At 31.7% G+C, this 19921-nt stretch overlaps 2 protein-coding genes and 1 long non-coding RNA gene across 6 annotated transcripts; 1 reads left to right on the plus strand and 2 right to left on the minus strand.

The window, feature by feature from the left end:
• Positions 1-1194: 1194 nt before the first annotated feature.
• Positions 1195-5968, minus strand: LOC112727925 (pentatricopeptide repeat-containing protein At2g17525, mitochondrial-like). 4 transcript variants are annotated; one of them, XM_072209579.1, is made up of 3 exons: positions 4061-5968; positions 3033-3791; positions 1195-1973 (listed from the first exon to the last, which is right to left on the minus strand). In XM_072209579.1, exons 1-2 carry the CDS (start codon positions 5846-5848, stop codon positions 3789-3791), a joined length of 1791 nt encoding a protein of 596 aa, XP_072065680.1. In that variant the 5' UTR covers positions 5849-5968; the 3' UTR covers positions 1195-1973; positions 3033-3788. The 4 variants fall into 4 exon arrangements, with proteins under 4 accessions (XP_072065680.1, XP_025633658.1, XP_025633657.1 ...); XM_025777873.3 differs by having other exon boundaries at positions 3033-3469; positions 3629-5968; XM_025777872.3 differs by having other exon boundaries at positions 3033-3516; positions 3629-5968.
• A 1380-nt stretch (positions 5969-7348) lies between these two features.
• LOC112727928 (uncharacterized) lies at positions 7349-8482 on the plus strand. The gene is made up of 2 exons (XR_003166048.3): positions 7349-7552; positions 7854-8482. It is a non-coding gene; the product is annotated as an uncharacterized lncRNA (long non-coding RNA).
• A 53-nt stretch (positions 8483-8535) lies between these two features.
• On the minus strand, positions 8536-16304 carry LOC112727927 (disease resistance protein RPP2A). Its single transcript, XM_029290806.2, has 9 exons — positions 15646-16304; positions 14507-15563; positions 13749-14206; positions 12339-13443; positions 11816-12094; positions 10684-11481; positions 9741-10199; positions 9211-9302; positions 8536-8905 (listed from the first exon to the last, which is right to left on the minus strand). The coding sequence occupies exons 1-8, from the start codon at positions 16236-16238 to the stop codon at positions 9258-9260; spliced, it is 4794 nt and encodes a 1597-aa protein (XP_029146639.2). The 5' UTR covers positions 16239-16304; the 3' UTR covers positions 8536-8905; positions 9211-9257.
• Positions 16305-19921: the final 3617 nt, after the last annotated feature.

The following is a 19921-nucleotide window of genomic DNA, read 5'->3' on the forward strand; positions in this document are numbered from 1 at the left end:
ACATTATATATAGAGCATAATATTTGAGTATTAACTTTTTAAGATTGGGCATATTTGAAAAGTCAGGAGTTTGTGTCAAGTGTTGAGAATGACTAAGATTGAGTATTTTTAGCTGCTTCATCATCTGCAAGAATTTAAAGGTGAAAAAATTAAAGAAAGTGAAAAATATAGATGTAAACATGTGATAGTTCATTTAAATTGTTCTTACAAAGTTGTTAACAGGTGTGCTTTTCTTTTCTTTTTAGATAAAATAAGAATTCCATTAAGGTGAGAAAAAAGAGCAAAACAAAAAAAAAATTGGTGGTGGATTAGATTTCTCCTGTAGAAAAGCAAAACACAAAACAAAGAGCTTTATAAAAAAGAAAGGAAAGCTGTCCAATCTCTCAACATGTCCAAAATGATCATGAGTTTTACTCCAAATAAATGCTAAGCATTGTTTTTCTCTCTTGTTCTTGAAGTTTTTTTATTGATGTTTGCTCTGTTCAACTACAAAATGTAAATAAAACTCAAATTTATACCTGACCCTTCTTGCATACTAGTTCAAGTTTGCTATATTTGAAGTCAATACCAACTAAACTTCCTTGATCAAAGTTTGCAGTTGTATATTCTGAAGGACATTCATGCAAGAACAACCATCGAAGATCTGTTGAAAGGTATTTAAAGTCTCCAACAAGTTGCATATTCGCAAACTGAAGCAATTTGAGTCTCTTCATCTCCTTAAATGCTTCAGTCTTTAACTGAGTTGGATTCAATGACTTTGGCAGGTTCAAAGCAAGTCCCTCAATAGCTTTTGTTCCCTATAGATTATAGGAACCAAAAAGTAAAATTAAATTAACGGTGGCTTAAAGAGCATTAAACAATTTATAAAAGTCAAATAACAGAAACTACAAACAGGTGGACTGATCAAGATTCAGGACCTTGTTTGTAAATATATTTGAAAAGGGTGAAACAGAAATTTTCACCATATATCACTGTTATATGAATTTAAAAACATACTTGAAATTCTTACCATGTCTTTTGATAATACATTAAGCACTTCCTCTGGATTCCACAATCTACTCCGTTTCTTAGCTTTTGTTGGCAAACTCTTGCGAAGAATTTCTCTTCCCATGTCTCGCAGCAAACCAGGCATGCCAAGTTTCTTCTTATTGTTCACAGTAATAAGGCATCTTTTCATAAGAACATTTATTTCAATTTCAGCAAAATGCCCACAACCATTTAATATATTAATTACATCATTTGTGTCCATTCCAATAAAGAAAAATGTTACATCAAGAAATATTTCTCTATACCTATCATCACTTAGACCATGAAAACTTATCTTAATTAAGCTTCTTCTGTACATCGTTGTTTGGAATAGTTTTGAGTTTCTTTAAAACACTCCTCCATTCATATACTTTCCTAATAAACAAATGGGACCCAATCACCTCAAGAGCCAGTGGCAATCTCTCACAATATGAAACAACTTCTTTAGCAAGTAAAGCAAACTCTTCTTTCAGACATGGTTCTTTGAATGCATGCCAGCTAAAAATTTCAATGGATTCTGATGCCGGGACGTTGCTTGGGCCACTAATCTTGGCGAGGTTAACAACCCCACTATAGTGAAAGTAGCCAAGAACCCATCTTGGTTGGCTAAGCCAAGGATGCACCTCTTACTCTCAAAGAGCCTAGAGGAAAATAAGCACACAGCTTATTTCAATATATAACTCAATCAATTCAACTCATAAACAAAAGAGGTACGTACGCATATTTATACTAGTAGAGAAGGGGGAACTTTCATGACTCGGGCGATGTGGCACTAACTCATAACACAAAATAATAATATATGCTAAACTAGACTACTTTAATTAACGACACAAACATAAAAATACATGCTCCTGCATCAAATTCTTTGTCATTCAACAAACAGTTCCTTCATGTCTAGCATATGAGTAACATGTTGAACAATGTTCTTGATATCGTCACTTTCATTCCTGCACGGAAGGCACTAGAGATTATACACAGTAAATAAGATTTACAACTTTCTCAAATTGTTATAGTTTCTAGTTACTTTGTAGGTATAATGTTGCTTAAAGTAAATAAATACATGCAAATTAGATAAAATTAAGTTGAATTATATACAAGTAAGAATTTCGTATGCTTTTACATAGGAATGAATTAAAGAAAATGAATTTTAGTATGCATTTGCTAAATTTAGATTTTAAACAAACATGCACAAAAAATTTACATCTTTAAGCACCTTCTGAAGATAGGAGAGGAATAGAAAAATGCTCAAAATACCAAGTGATCCGTTAGCTATAACCAAGATCAATCACATCTTTATACAAATATTTATATGTAAATTTAATGACTAATTATTTATGTATATACAGCATTTTGGGAAAGATAATCTTTTTTTTTTGGTGACTGGGAAAGATAATCTTAGACACTATATAAATAATTATAAATTTACGATGTATATTTTTGTGATTAAATTTTTATTATTTCAAAAAATATTTTTCTATTCATATTCATAATTATGTATTTTAATTTATTTTATAATATTTATTAATCGCTACTGTTATTTATTTGAGTCCGCGGGTCTCATTCTCATTATATAGAAAGCATCAAACATAATTTAAACGCAGAATAGTAAAATGCTATAAAGATCAGAGATCTGCAGTGTCTCCTTTATAGTCCTTATTATGCAGAATTTAATCTTCATTGGGTGGAAAAGTTTGGACTATTAATCAGAGATGGCTTGAGCAAGATTTATTTTATTCTCCCATTAAAGCACTACTTAATAGCATCCTAAAATAGTTGCAGTTAATTTGGTGCAAAATAGTAGCAACACTCCAAGATAAACTTAAAGGTAGTAACTGATAGCATACATAGAGTATAGCAGTCAAATAGAAAACATATATTAATCAGGTCCATGAAGTGCAATTTTGCTTTAAAAGCTCTATCAAATTCAGCCTGCAAGATAACATGGACATAAATAAATTTTATATTTCAAAATAATGTTTATAGATACTTAGACTATTAGCACTTACTTTTTCATCTCCACCATGAACAGTGAAATTTGCATCTGCTACCATATTATCACCAGAAACAATACCTTCACCTTGTTGCCCTCTGGTTTGGTCAACTTGTTCAGCATATATGAGATAAACTGGTCTTCTTCATTTTGACTCCTAACCCAGCAACAACAATCTGCACTTTGTCACCAGCTTCAAGGTTTGATATTACTTTCTGCCATTCCTCATCTCTAAGTGAAGCCAGTGTATCTCCATCGTAGACATAAGGGATGGTCTTCGTGTGATTTATGATAAACAGATTTTCGACAATAGGGCCTTGTGATGGTACATTGTTTGGGGAAGAAGAATAGACTATACACAACAACATTGTCTTTAACTTCCGCCCATTCACTTGAGGGACATGGAAAGTTACAAAAGAATCTTCACCAACGAATGTTAACCAATCAGGATTCCTATTGGCAGGAAGAAAACAATCTCGAGTTACACTGGCACTAAATTTCTGCATAATGGAAACATTCTTTAGTTTTGGAATTTTAAGTGTTATGCCTAAATCTCATACAGTTTAGTTTTAATCAGGTGAACAAGTTGATATAATAAATAGAGAGACAAACCTGCAAATATTCTCTCTAAGTACCTCTGTGACTGAACAATTCATTCCCTTTTGGATTAAAATTGAATTCAAGGAATTTTCTGATTCAATAATGTCACCTTCACTAAAACAACCATGTATTGATGAGGTACTCCCTCTTGAGATATTTGATGCACCTGATGTTACTACAATTTCATTGCATTTTGTGACATTAAAAGTATTACGGATCTAGATAAAAATGCATCTCGATAACATCAAAACCAGTAAACAAAAATGCTATTGATTGCATAAAAAATGATGCAATAATTTTAAACCACTAGAGGAAACAAAACAAATAGTACTATAGTAGGTCATGTATGTTGATCATATTCTTATTTTTGAAATAATTTTCTTGGCTTAGATTCAATAGCAGTGAATTCCAAATAAAATAGTTAGGAATGATGCCTTTTTCTACCATTTCTAGGAAGAGTTGCAAGGCTTTCTGAAGATCACCCTTCTTACATGTAACATTAATCAAAGGACCATAAGTTTCTGCATTGGTTTCACACTCTCTTGCAGTGATATCTTCCATGAACTTCAATGCACTTTCAATTTTTTCTTGTCTGCAAAAACCTGCAATGATTGCATTAAATGTAGATGGAACTGGAAAGCTGTTATTGGCAATCATTTCATTCATCAGCTCAACTGCTTCTCGGACGCAACTGTTTTCAGATAATCTGCGAACTAGGCAATCATAAACTAGAATACTTGGAACTCCACCTTCATCAATCATCTGATCATAGACCCTCTTTGCATCCTCAATACTCCCCTGCTTACAATGTTCGAAAATCGTCATGCTTCTGTCAACAGCTCTTGGAAACATCTTTCCTAAGTTTGTTAGAAATTCAACTGCTTCATCAAAACGGTTCTGCTTGAATAGACCATATATTATGCTATTATAAGGACTAATGTGCCCTCTAGAGCCTTCTTTGCTTTCCTCCATCAACTCCAAAATTGAAAAACCTTCATCGATTCTTCCTTTTGAACACAACCCTCTAATTATCGTGTCGAATGTAGCAAAGTTCCATTTGATCCCATCTGTTTTCATGTCATTAAAAAGATCCAAGGCCAAATCTAACATCCCAGAATAACAAAAACCAGATATGAGTATGTTATAGGTGTCTACATTTGGAAGACACTCAAGACAGCCTCTACTCTCCATTTGCTTCAGGAAATGAATCCCAACTTTTACTTTTCCTACTCCACAAAACCCCTTTATCAAGGTGTTATAAGCCACAACATCAAGTGAAGCCCCCATACACTCAACTCTGTCCAAAACCTCAGCAGCCTCCGTTACACGGCCGGCCTTGCAAAGACCTTCCACAACCTTAGTCACGGAGACAATATCAGGAACAAAATCCATGGCAAAGCTCTTCTCCAGCATCACTAAAGCCTGAACTAAATTCTCCTCTTTGCAATACCCGGATATAAAAATGTTAAACGTGACATCATTCGGTTCCACCATCTCATATATCAAGCTTCTAGCCCTCCCAACTTTTCCATTTCTACAAAGTGCATGAAGCAAGGTGTTGTAAATCAGAGTGTTTGGTGTGACCCCTCTGCTAGACTTTATCATCTGCAAGAGCTTAAAGCCCTCACCAATCCTATTGGTCAAGCAGAGCCCTTTCATCAAGATCCCAAAAGTATAATCATCCCCGACTACCCCCGACTCCATCATACTCTTCCTATAAAACTCCCTAGCTATGTCAATGTCCTCCTTCACAAGGACATCAAGAATGGAGTTGTATATCTTCAAGGAAGGGCTGCTATGAAACTTGTACACCAAGTCCAGGACCTTGATGACTGCACGAGTCATGCTGGCACGGCCGAACCCCCGGACAATTGTGACGAAGATTTCATCGCCAGGAGGGATGCCGATTGAGTCAGGCATTTCGTCGAGCAGTTGCTTAACGTTGTCAAAATGGCGGAAAGTACATAGCTTATGGATCAAGGCACGGTATGTGGATTGAGAGTGGGTGAAGTTGGGTAGCGAGGAGGCCCATCTGAAAGTTTCAATGGCCTTGGAAGTGGATTTCTGTTCAAGAATTAGGTGGCAGACATGGTCCTGTGATGGGGTAGCAGGAGCAGAAGCAGAAGAAGTTGATGAAAGTGAACGAATTTGGAAGGTGAGAAAACGCATGAGAGTGAAAGATTTGGATAATATAGAGTTTTGCAATGCGTTGTAGAGCTTTGGGGGCGGCATTATTTGAAAGGGCCAACAAAATTCACAAAAGGTTTTACCTTTCAAGTAAATGAATCTGTTTCTGGAAATGGGTTATGTAAAGATAGTAACTTTGATTTGATTATAATGGTTTTAACTTTTAACTTGGTCCATGAAAATCCCATTTAGGCAATGGCCTAAAGTGTTAGATCCAAGATTGTACCATGTTCATGTTGTAATGAACTAATTACTATAGTTGTCAGAATTAAATCGGTGTTTAAAAATCGGTCAGATTCTTAGTTTATTAGTTCAATTGATAAATTATTTATTGAATCAATAAAATCGATCCTACATAAATAAAAGAGAAAATTTCACTCCCTTCTCCTGTAAAATGTTAAAATAATATTTTTTTTCTCCTCTATTTATAAAATGTACATTATCCTCTTTTATAACTTTTAAAAAATCTCATCTTTAATCTATTTTAAATTTTTTCGTGTTAATTAATGTTAACTTTATCTATTTTTTTAAAAAAAATTATTTTTTACAAAAATATTCTTTAACAAAAATTTAATTTTTTTTATTATTAAATATTACTTACCAAAATACTATTTAATAATTATTTTTTAAAAAAATTTAATAATTAAATTATGATTTTTTACCAAAATTTTTGTTAATAATTTTTTATATTTTACTATTAATTTTTTCATATCAATATATATTATTTTAACATTAAATAAAAAAATCTTACCATTGTTAATATGTATAACAATTAATATATATTGATATTGAAAAATAATCTTAAAATAATATATATTGATATAAAAAAATTAATAGAAAAATATAAAAAAATTGTTAACAAAAATTTTGGTAAAATCATAATTTAATAATTAAAAAATTATTGAAGGATAGCTTAGAAAAAAATAATTTAATTATTAAATTTTTTTAAAAATATTTTGATAAAAATATAATTTAATCAATAAAAAAATAATTTATTAAAAGATATTTTAGTAAGCAAAATTTAATGAGAAAAAATTATAATTTTTGTTAAAGGGTATTTTTTAAAAAAATAATTTATTTTTTCTTAAAAAATGGATAAAGTTAACATTAGTTAACATAAAAAATTTAAATTGGATTAAAGAGAAAGTTTTTTAAAAGTTATAAGGGAGGAGAATGTATATTTTATAAATAGAGGAGAAAAAAGTGTCATTTTAGCATCTTGCAGGAGAAGGGAGTGAAATTTTCTCTATTTTATATAAAAGAATCTATTAACAAGTATTAAACCTAAATTAATATAAAATACATGACAACAATCAATTATCAATTTCTAAAAATACGTAATAGAAAAATTTCAATTAGTATTAAACCTACATTAAAATAATATTAAACCTTCTATATGTTACAAGCAGGATCTAACTATTCTTAATTATCTTAATTTTTGTTAGAAATGTATAATTATTTATTTTAGAACTTGTAAAATATTTGTAATTTTTTTATTCAACTTATATTTGAGTCTATGTTGCTATGAAATTATTTTCCTAGAGTGTCGGTCATAGCTCATTTTGGACTGTGACACAATTGAGGAAGGTGATGAATTTGTTGACCTGGCTATTTATGCAAATGGAAGCGTCGACAATGCTAAAAGCGACCAATTTGATGAAGCCAAACATAGCAACAATGAGAACATGGACATCAGGATAACAAGGTCAACAAGGAGACAATGGAGCAAACCATTTTGGAACAAAAAAGGTAGAAGTTTGATGAATTTATCTCTCATTCTAATAAAGAGCTAATTAGGAGATATAAACAGTCTATATTTATGGTTTTAGAAACCCATAGTTTGTTCCAAAAAGTGTGGAATTTGGTTTCTGACAACTGCAACTAAGCTCTCTGTCCACTTCATTGATTCTTTTTTTCAAGCAATTATTGTTGAATTTGATTCCGTTACATTGAAGTAGTTATGTCCAACCAGTAATGGAAATCCAATCCCTCAAGTAAGAGAGCATTTATGGCAACATCTTACTCTCCTTTTCTTCCCTTATCATTACAGGTTATGCCTCCTTGTCTGGCAATTGGTGATTTTAAATTTTTAATGGTGTCTTATACCCTCATGAGGTTAGAGGTGGTCTGTTTAAGATGGATCCTGGTCTACCGAATCTGAAGATTTAGGGAGAGAAGCCAATCTTTTCTTCCAACAATTATTCTCATCAATTGAACCGATTGATTTACAAGTCTTGGCAGAGCAGCAACTCCCCTAATTGGTTGTAGAAATCTTCTTAAAAATGTTTCTAAAAATAAGGTGAGAACAACTATTATGAAAATGGGATCTTTCAAGGCATCAGATAGAGCCAGATGGGTTCCATCATGAGATTAATCAGAGGAACTGGGAGATTCAGCTAAGTACAATTCAGATATCAGGTAACTATGTAACTAGCTGGATATGATGCTTTAAAACAGCAGAGAGGTTATATAAGATGGTTAGAGCCTGAGCATCAAGTGCAACATATTTGTTATCACAAGACTTAAGATAGATTATATATCTATCAATTTTTTTTTTTTAATTTGTTGTACACCTAAAAAAAGAAATACCAACAGAAAGAGCTGATTAATGTAATTTTAATTTTAAGCAGGTGACATTGTCAACTATAGGTTATATTATTAGTACTTCAAAGGTTCAAATGTTTTCCATCATATTACCTTTAGTGAGAACTAATTTGGCTCAAGATTCACAATTTGTCAACTAAAATGATTCATTCATATATTATAAGTTTACAGGGACTACTTAGAGCTTTCAACCAAGAAGAAAAGTTTTTTTTTTCTTTTTTGCAAGGGTTTTTGAACTATATACCTTATTTATAGAGCCTCGGATCATAATCTAAACATGAATAGTAAAATGCTATACATAGATATAAACAATCTCCTTTATACTCATTAGTATGTAGAACTCAATCTTCTTGGGTGAAAAAGTTTAGATTATTAATCAGACATGACTTGAATAAGATCTTTTGATTCTATCATTAAAATGTATTCTACTACTTAATAGCATCCTAAAAGTCATGTGCACCTCTTGTTGCATCCTCTCTGGAGCCAATACTTACATCCCTGTCATCAATTTCACATTACATAAACAGTTTTTGTAAAGTTGGGTACCAGAAAAAGTGAATGACTTACATGAATTATTAACTTGGTGCCTGATAAATTAAAACCATTTAATGATAAAGATTTAATAGAAATCAATAAGCATAAAATTTTCTAAAACCTTTAAGAGTGTCGTGCATTGAAACATTGTTCGGGGATAAGTATGTGCAGAAGTTTTTTAAAAAATGATATCTGAGGTTAGAAGGAAAACTTATAATTAGATCTAGGCAACAAATTAAATTTTACTTTTCTTAGCCTACTACACTTACCCACAATTTCAACTCAAATTGACAAGTCACACAATACTCTTTGGTGATCACACTCTCTGGAGTTTTCGTTTTCCAAGTGACTTCGAATTTTTCTGAAAAAATATATATAAACATTAGTTTTATAGACAGATCAGCAGAGAAAATGAACAAAAAGTAAGCATACAAATGGAGAGAAAGTAAAAGAGGAGAGAACTAATGTGTGATTGAATATGAAGTTTCAATAATTGCATACTTGCTTTATAGTATAGATGAGTAATAGCACACTATATAAGGTGGCAAAAGGAAGAAATGTGCTTTTACATTTCTAAACAAGAAAAACTTTCTAAAAGTTGATAATTTCATAGCACTTAATTTGAAGTTCAAAATAGTAGAACCACTCCTGATAAACTTAAAGATAGTAACATAAAGTATAGGAGTCAAATATAAAACGGATATTAAAAGCTCTATCAAAATCAGCCTGCAACATAATATGGACATAAATTTCATATTTTAAAATAACGTTTCTAGATACCTAGAGAATTAGCACTTACTTTTTCATCTCCACCATGAACAGTGACATTTCCATCTGCTACCATATCATCACCACAAACAATATCAATTGGTTCACCATATATGAGATAAACTACTATCTTCTTCACTATGATTCCTAACCTAGCAACAACAATCTGTACTTTGTCTCCAGCTTCAAGGTTTGAAATCACTTTATGCCATTCCTCTTCTCTAAGTGAAGCCAACGTATCTCCATCGTAGAGATAATGAGTGGTCTTTGTGAGATTTATGATAAACAGATTTTTAATAATATGGCCTTCAGATGCTTTGATGTTTGGAGATGAAGAGTAGGAGACACACATCATCATTGTTTTTAACTTGAATCCATTCACACGAGGGACATCGAAATTTACAGAAGAACCTTCTCCGCTGAATGTTAACCAATCAGGATTCTTATTGCCAGGAAGCAAACATTCTCCAGGTACTCTGGCATTAAATTTCTGCATAATCAAAACATACTTTAGCATTCGAAGTTTAAGTATTAGTTGTAACTCTCACGAGTTAAATTTGAATAAGTGAATAATATATATTTGTATGAGCAAAACATCAAAATAGTATCCTAAGGATTTTGATGTTGACAAAATAGGCTACAAATAACAAAAGAAAAAGTTTCTTGTGGCGAAAATCTTTGAGATACAATTCTGGTGGTGGTTTACTCATTATAATTAAAGACCCATAAATTCATGGATCTTAGAAGGTGATCCAATGGTTATGGAAAATAATTTAATATATGGCTGAGCTTTAGCATGTATGAATTTCAATGGTCAGCATTTCCAACAATATTTTGAAATACCTAAAAAAATTATAAAAAAGGAAAGAAATTATAAACTATTTTGATGATATACAACAACCATTTTAGCATATTTCTATCTCAAGAGTTATAAAAACAAAGAATAAAATGATAGACCACAGATATAGACAAACCTGCAAAATATTCTCTCTGAGTGCCTTTGTGACAGAACAATTCATTCCCATTTGGATTAAAATTGAATTCAAGGAATTTTCTGATTCAGTAACATCACCTTCACTGCAACAACCAACTGATGATGCACATGATGATACTATCATTTCATTGCAGTTTGTGACATTACAAGTATCTGAAGCTACATCTCCTGTTATTTGAAGTTGTGAGCCACACTCCATCCTAACATTCTGAACCTGTGGAAGGTCTCTGATAATGGATGATAGGCCTTGAGAATTTCTATTTGGGACTATTAAGGAAACAAGATTTGACAAGTCCAAAAGTGTTTGCACTTGGGGTGAGAAATTATTTGTTGGAGAGGTCCATGACCAAATGATTGAAGGAAACACATTGCGCGATAATCCTTCAAAGTCGCACAAAGATATATACACAATGCTCTTTAATCTTAGTAGTGCATGAGGCACTTGTGTTATGGCAGTTTTATCTGCCATCAAAGTTGCCAATGATTCCATCTGTTCTATGTCCTCCTCTAACTTATCAATCAAAGAACATCCTGATAGAATGAGAGTTTTGAGAGATTTCAACTTGTAGATGCTTCTTGGAAGTACACGAAGCTCTGAACACCCTTTCAAATTGATTAGAAGAACTTGTTTGAGATGTTCAATGGTATGAGAAACTGAAGTCAACTTTGGGCAATATTTGAGTATTAACTTTTCAAGATTGGGCATATTTGAAAAGTCAGGAGTTTGTGTCAAGTGTTGAGAATGACTAAGCTTGAGAAATTTTAGATTCTCCATCATCTGCAAGAATTTTAAGGAGATGAATTCAAGAACTAAAAAAAACTAGATTTGAATATATGAAAATTCACTTGAATTGTTTTTAGAAATTTGTTAATAGGTATATACTTTTTTTATAAGAATTTCATTAATATGAGAAAACAGAAATACAGAATAGGGTTCCCATATAAAAAACACACAACACAAAACAAACACCTATAAAAATGCAAAGCTCTCCAGTCTTTCAACATGTCTAAAAAGATCATGAGCTTTGCTTTTCACACTTGTTCTTGAAGTTCTCTTTGTTTGAGGTTTGCTATGTCCAACCACAAAAGTAAATAAAACTCAGAATTTATACCTGACCCTTCTTCCATACTAGGTCGAGTTTGCTATATTTGAAGTCAATGGCAACTAAATTTCCTTGATCAAAGTTTGCAGTTGTATATTCTGGAGGACATTCATGCCAGCACAACCATCGAAGATCTGTTGAAAGGTATTTAAAGTCTCCAACAAGTTGCACATTCGCAAACTGAAGCAATCTGAGTCTCTTCATCTCCTTAAATGCTTCTGTCTTTAAGTGGGTTGGATTCAGTGACTTTGGCAGGTTCAAAGCAAGTCCCTCAATAGCTTTTGTTCCCTATAAATTATAGGAACCAAAAAGTAAAATTGGATTAAGGGTAGCTAAAAGAGCACCAAAAAATTGGAAGAAAAGTCAAATAACTAAAACTCCAATAAGGTGGAATGATAAAAATTCAAGAGAATAGAATATAATTGAAGTTCCACTCCCTTGTTTGAAAATATAATTGAAAAGGATGAAACAAAAGTTTTCACAATATATCATTTTTGTTATATGAGTTTGAAAACATACTTGAAATTCTTACCATGTCTTTTGATAATACATTAAGCACTTCCTCTGGATTCCACAACCTACTACGTTCCTCAGGTTTCATTGGCAAACTCTCGCGAATAATTTCTCTTCCCATGTCTCGCAGCAAACCATGCATGCCAAGTTTTCCCTTAGTGTCCACAGTAATAAGGCATCGTTCCATAAGAACATTTATTCCAATTTCAGCTGAATGCCCGCAGCCATTTAATATATCAATCACATCATTTTTGTCCATTCCAATAAAGAAAAATGCTACATCAAGAAATATTTCTCTATCCCTATCATCACTTAGACCATCAAAACTTATTTTAAGCTTCTTCTGTACATCATTGTTTGGAATGGTTTTGAGTTTATTCAAAACACTCCTCCATTCATATACGTTCCTATTAAACAGATGTGACCCAATTACCTCAAGAGCCAGTGGCAATCTCTCACAATATGAAACAACTTCATTAGCAAGTGAAGCAAACTCTTCTTTTGGACATGGTTCTTTGAATGCATGCCAGCTAAAAAGTTCAATGGATTCTTTGTCATTTAACTCTTTCATACTATATAACTTGTCAATTCTAAGACAACATAGAAGATGCTCGTCTCTTGTTGTGATGATTATTATGCTACCGGGACAGAACCATTTACGGCTTGCAGCTAAAGAATTTAGCTGCTCCAATTTGTCCACAACATCAAGTACAAGAAGTATCCTTTTCTGGCCAAGTCTTCTCTCTAATATTGATTTTCCAGATTCAGTGTTTTCAATCTTTATTTTCGTTGTCTTGTAGATAGCAGAAAGAAGTTGTTGTTGTAAATGAAGAATTCCATTATCTTGTTCCCAAACTTCTCTTATATTTAGGAGGAAACACCTACCTTCAAACTCACGGAAAATTTTATTATAAACCGCTTTGGCAATGGTTGTTTTACCACACCCTCCCATGCCCCATATACCAAGTAGTAGAGGATTTTCTTGTTGCTGGTCTTTTAATAGTTGAATCACCTCTTCAACACGAGATTCAACTCCTACGGGATGATTAGCAACGAACAATTCCTTCATTTCCAGCATATGAGTAACTTGTTCAACAATGTTCTTAATATCCTCATTTTCATTCCTGCACCATAGGCACTAGAGATTATACACACAGTAAGAGAAGATTTACAACTTTCTCAAGGTGTTTTAGTTTCATTGTAAGTATAGTGTTGCTTAAAGAAAATAAACACACGCAAGTTAGACAAAATTAAGTTGAATTATAGCAGTAAGAATTTCATATGCTTTTATATCAGAAGAAATTTTAAAGAAAAAGAATCTTAGTATGCAATTCCTAAATTTAGAATTTGTCCAAACTTTATATATTTAAACACCTGTAGATAGAATAGAGAGATTCCTGCAAAATATGAAGGATATTAATTAATTTACTTGGATTTTCGGATGACAAACCCTGCAATGCACCCAACTTCACGGAGTGCTTTCCTCCAACTCTGCTCCTTGCCTTTTATTTTATCCGGGTATCTTCTCATAAGATTATCAAAAGCTTGTCCAAACTTACCAGTCTGATTTCGCACTTCCGAGGGATCTATATGGTAGAATACTGGCAGCACCTTTTGAGTTTTGTTTTTACAACATATCATGATGTCTTCCAACTCTTGCAAACACCATCTTGAAAATGCATAATTTGGTGACAGAATAATGATAGAAGTTTTAGACTCTCCAATTGCTTTCAGAAGCGAGATTGAGAGTTTTTCCCCTCTTGCTAGCCCGTTTTCATCCTTGAAAACATAGATACCAGCATTTTCAAGAGATGCATAAAGATGTGAGATGAACTTTGAGCGAGTTTCTTTGCCTCGAAAGCTCAAGAATACATCATATGGCCTTTGCTGCATAAGTTTTTAAATGTGAAAATAAAACACACTGAACTAACTTTCAGACAAGTATTAAATCTATGCAGCATACACTATAAACTGAATTAAAAGTTTTTTATTCCGTAGTAGGATACATTCACCTTAATTAAAAGTTTTTTTAACAATTTATTATATTAAAAAATTTATTTTTATTATTAATAAATTTATTGAGTTGCAATTTTTTTTCTTTCTTTGTTATGTTCCAAAAAGAGTTTCAAAAACAAATGGCAACTATAAGTCAATTTATGTGCTCATAAACCATAACAACCTACAAACCTGAGGCTCAATCGAGGATTTCTTCATATACATTTCTCTTCCGATGTCTTGTAGCAAACGATTCATGCAAAGCTTGTCCTCGTCAAACCACACAAGACTATGCTCTTCAAGCCCTTTAATTGCTCTTGGTGCGGCATTACGTACAGCTTCTTGTAATATCTGACTTATATCATTTCGATTCATTCCAATAAAGAGATGTCTCAAATAAGCTAGTTCAAGGAATATTTTCTTTTCTTCAGATCCAACAGAATCTATGTTTTCTTTTAAAACCTGCCATACATCTTGAAAGGGGAATCTTTTGAAGCTGTCCAATACATTCTCCCACTCTTGTATACTTTTTTCAGATACAGCAGAGCCAACACACACAAGAGCCAGTGGCAGTCCATCAGAATATTCAATTGCATAATTAATAAGACCAGAATAACTTCTTTCAGGAGTGGCTTTGTTGAATGCGCTCCAACTAAAAAGCTCAACACATTCGTTGTAGTCCATTTCTTTCACTCTATATATATGATTAACTCCAATCTCATGAAGCCGATCTTGTTTAGTTCTTGTCGTGATGATTATTATACTCCCTGGACCAAAGCATTCACGAGTTACTGGCAAAACCTCCAGTTCTCTTTCACTTCTTACATCGTCAAGTATAAGAAGTACCTTTATGTGAGGAAGTCCCCACCATTTATCTCTTGTTGAGTCAGCGTTATGCGTTTTTGTTGTAACTCGTTCTTGGAAAAATAATAGAAGCTCCTCTTCTAAACTAGACGTTCTTGATGAATTTTTCATTATTCTATCCTTGATGTTTGGGACAAATTTCTTCACCTCAAAGTTGTGGCTAATTTGGTTGTAGAGGGCTTTAGCGATAGTTGTTTTACCTATACCCGCCATTCCCCATATCGCCATTATCAGAACACCATCTTCATTCTGATTATTTAACAATTGAATCAAATCTTGCACATGAGAGTGTACTCCCACAGGATTCTGTGCAACGAATAAATCTGTTGCATCTAGCAAAGAAGTAACATGTCCAACAATATTCTCTATAACTTTTCTTTCATTCCTACAAAATATAAATCATAGAAGGTTCATACACCACAGTTAGTGATACAAATATTGTTCAAAATATGGGAGAATTCAATTACCAGATATCCGGCAGAAACGTGGGTGAAATGGCCGAAGCTTCTCGAAGTGCGGTCCTATAACTCAACACCTTGCTTTCATCTGTTGAGTTTCTTTCCAGAGTATCTAACAAAACTTCTCCAAAATAACCGCTCTGATTGCTTACTTCTGAAGGATATAAGCAATAGAACACAGGCACAACCTTCTGAACTTTGCTTCTCCGATGGCACTCCATTATTTTCACGAGCTCTTGCAAACACACGGTTGATTTAGCATAATCTGTTGTGAAAACTATGATAGAAACTCTGCACCCTTCAATTGCGCCAGATAAGAAAAGGTCATTAATGTTGGGCTCTGTGTGATTCCCCAAAACATATACTCCAGAACCTTTGAGTGCAACATAGAGATGTGAAATAAAAGGATGAGGAGGGTTTTGGGGTTCGCCACTAATGTACACATCACACATCGTTGTTCTGTAAGGATTGAATGTGGATTGGGGTTCCTGGTTTTCGGAAGACATAGCAACGACTTGAATGATCAAGCGAGTGAGGGTGTAGGAGGTTTCAAAACTTAGAGAAGTACCCAGAGAGCTTACACCTTCTATGTTGAGTCCCATTGAACAAACCAACGTCTAAAGGCGGGAAAAACGAGAGGTAACAACTAACAAGACAAGTGGACAATTTTTCATTTAGATGTATGCAAGAGAAAATTATTATTATTATTATTATTTAGTTGGGCAGTGATTTATCCAATGCTGCTTGCTTAGGCTATGAAAGGAACAAGGATCCTTTGAAATTCTTACCAAGTGGATTTTTGGAAAGGTTTGGTTGTGCTATCATGGGCACCCTAGCTTCAAATCCTTAGTCACCATTTAGTTGGTGGGTTCCTAAACCATTGTGGTTGCCATGTCCCATATACCTAGTACAGGATTTTCTTGTTGCCGGTCTCTTAATAGTTCAATCACCTCTTCAACACGAGATTCGACTCCTACTGAATGATTAGCAACAAACAATTCTTTCATGTCTAGCATATGAGTAACATGTTCAACAATGTTCCTAATATCTTCACTTTCATTCCTGCACCGTAAGAATAGAGATTAGACACATACTAAGAAAAGAGTTATAATTTTCTCGAATTGTGTTACTGCATCGCAGTTTCTTTGTAATTATGAAGCTGCTCAATGGAAATTAGACAAAATTAACTTGAATTACTTCATATGTATAAAAATTTCATATGCTTTTATATAGAGAAGAAAAGAATATGAATTTTAGTATGCATTTACAAAATTTAAAAATCTAAACAAACATGCTTAAAAAGATCAAACATTTAAAAAACAACCATATTACACTAAAAGTATAAAATATAGGTTGGAATACAAAATACACATTTAAAATAAATTAATCAACATATGTATTTATACACGAATACATAATGGCTAATTTGGTAGCTGATTTTTGGTGGATAGATTATAGATAACATTTTTATTTAAACTATATATATGAAGAAGATATTACTTTACCTGGATTTTCGGAGGACAAAACTTGCAAGGCATCCAACTTTGCAGAGTGCTTTCCTCCAACTGCTCCTTCTGTTTTATTTTCTGTGATTTTTTCATAAGATTTTCAAAAGCTTGTCCAAACTTTTCAGTTTGATTTCGCACTTCTGAGGGATCTATATGATAGAATACTGGCAGCACCTTTTGAGTTCTATTTTTACAACATATCACGATGTCTTCCAACTCTTGTAAACACCATCTTAAAAATGCATAATTTGGTGACAAAATAATTAGAGGTTCTAGACTCTCCAATTGCTTTCAGAAGCAAGACTGAGAGATTTTTTCCTCTTGCTAGCCCATTTTCATCCTTGAAAACATAGATACCCGCATTTTCAAGAGATGCCTGAAGATGTGAGATGAACTTTGAACGAGTTTCTTTGTCTCGAAAGCTCAAGAATACATCACATGGCCTTTGCTGAAACACACAAGAAAACTAGTTACTAACACTAATCAATACAATATGTTTCAAACGCACAATTTGATAGTATATTAGGTTTTAAAAGGAAAAAATATTGATAGTTATTTAAACAACTGATAATAAATAATCGTATGAATATCAGATTTAAATTTAGGGCAAACTACTAAATTGGTTCTTTGTTTAGGCTTAATCCTGATTTAATTTTTAAAGTTTTTAATTTTAATGTAGTCCTGTCGTGAAATCAATATTAAATAATTAAAATTAATGTTCTACCAAATCTTAATATCCTTCTCTAAAGAAGAAGTGCAAACTTGAGAGGCACAAGATCAGCAACGGATGTATCACCGTGAGCCACTGGCCTTGGTTCAAGCACGTAGAGAACATTTTTGAAAACTCGCTTTTTGCGGGAAAATTCGCCGGTAATGACAAGGATAAGGCCATTATCACCTCTATCACAGGAGACTCCTTTGACAACCGAAGAGTTTGGTTATATAAGTTTTCTATATCTGAAAATTGAGTTTCGTAAATTATTTAACATTGATTTCACGGTAGAACTACATTGAAACTAAATAAAACTTTTTAAAATTCAAATAAGATACTTTAAACCTTAAGAACCAAAACAGGAATAAATCTAAACATAGAAGACCAATTTAATACTTTACCCTAAATTTAATATTAAGATACTGCCGAATTTACATGTTCAAGTAAGCAACCGTTTGGATGAAGTTTAGGTGGTGGATGTTACAATACTTATGTATTGTTTGGAATTTTGAAACTCCTTTACTTTATTAATATTATAATGTGCGTTGGTACAGCATTCTAAAGGGTATTTTATTAATGAAATTTTTAATATATATTGATAAGATCATTAAATAATTAATGTATTCTTCTTATAAAACTACAAACACATTAATTATAACTTCTAAAATATATTTTCAATAAGATGGCAATTATGATTATTATTGAGATTTTTTTTTATGACTTACTATTAAAAATTTAACATGTTCTATTGGTATATAAGTTATTAAAATTATTAAATTCGTTTATAAATTCTAATTAATTAATAATTTTAAATTTTATTTATTTTAATTATTTATTTGATATTATAATTTTTCTCATAAAACTTGTTTATATATTACTTTTTTTTTTCATCTATAACATCATGATTTTAAAAATTAACTATATTATAATGTACCATTTAATTAGAATATTTAGATTCTCTAAATTTTGAATTTCACTTTAGAGGATAAAGTATGATCTCTCACCATTTATTTTATAGATAGGACCAAGAAAAAATATGAGAGAGAAACTATTCAAGGGTGAGAGATCATACTTTACCCTCTAAAGTAAACATTCAAAATTTAGAAGATCTAAATTCTTAATTATGATATATATTATATATATATATATATTAGGAACAGAATTAATATTTTTTAAAGTGTTATTTTAAATTAATTTGTCAAAAGATACTTCAAAAGAAAAAGGAGATATTGAAAATAAATTTAGATGCATTGAGGTATTGCATAATTTTTTTTTTTTAAGATTTTATTGGAAATTTTTATTTTAGGCTATTAGTTGAATGTAATTTTAGATTTTTATAGTTAAAACTAAATTTAAAAATAATTTTAAGTAAATAGCCACAAATCAAGGAGTAGAATAGTGTTACATTATCGTCAGATTGGTAACTAGAGTTGTTGTTTCTAATGTTTAATTCATGAAGTTAGGATGTAATCGGATTGGCTTGGGTTGGATTTGGAAGAAATTAAGAACCGAACTGATTAAATTTTATCGCTTTGAAATAGATCGGGTAAATATGTTTTTGTGACTAAACACGAACCGATCATATCAGTTTGCATTGATTTGAATATTGAATTATAATTAGATTTCTAAAAAAAATACAACGAAAAAAATAAAAATAAAAAGAAAAAAATGTAAATGATGGTTGAAGTTTAATTAAGGTTAAATGAAAATTATATAAATGATATATTTTTAATATATAAATTGTATATTTAAATTTTTAAAATTAAAGTTAAATTCATAAATATTTTTAAGTAATTAATGGTATAGAATTTTTTCCCTTTTAATATGCTTACACAAACTAAATGGTATTTTCATCTTTTTATTTTAATATATTTAAATAATATTAATACTAAAAGAATATTTTTGTCTTTTTAATTAAATAAATTTTAAATTAAAATTAAATAATTTTAATCTTAAAGGGTATTTTTTAGTCTTTTAAAATTAGTACTAAAAATATGTTTTGATTTTTTTATTTTTTAAACTTTTTATTTTTTTCAATTATAATAATGTTATAATAGTTTTTTTT

This window comes from Arachis hypogaea, chromosome 12 (genome assembly GCF_003086295.3).
Source record: "Arachis hypogaea cultivar Tifrunner chromosome 12, arahy.Tifrunner.gnm2.J5K5, whole genome shotgun sequence".
In the NCBI taxonomy this organism is placed as follows: Eukaryota; Viridiplantae; Streptophyta; class Magnoliopsida; order Fabales; family Fabaceae; genus Arachis; species Arachis hypogaea.

What these genes read in the sequence shown, in the direction of transcription:
- LOC112727927 (XM_029290806.2), bottom strand. Translation starts at nt 16,238, where the DNA reads ATGGGACTCAACATAGAAGGTGTAAGCTCTCTGGGTACTTCTCTAAGT. An exon ending in TTTGTCATCCGAAAATCCAA is followed by an intron (nt 13,444 to 13,748) that starts GTAAATTAATTA and finishes CCTATGGTGCAG; the next exon opens with GAATGAAAATGAGGATATTA. An exon ending in ATGTATTATCAAAAGACATG is followed by an intron (nt 12,095 to 12,338) that starts GTAAGAATTTCA and finishes TATAATTTATAG; the next exon opens with GGAACAAAAGCTATTGAGGG.
- LOC112727925 (XM_025777873.3), bottom strand. Translation starts at nt 5,848, where the DNA reads ATGCCGCCCCCAAAGCTCTACAACGCATTGCAAAACTCTATATTATCC.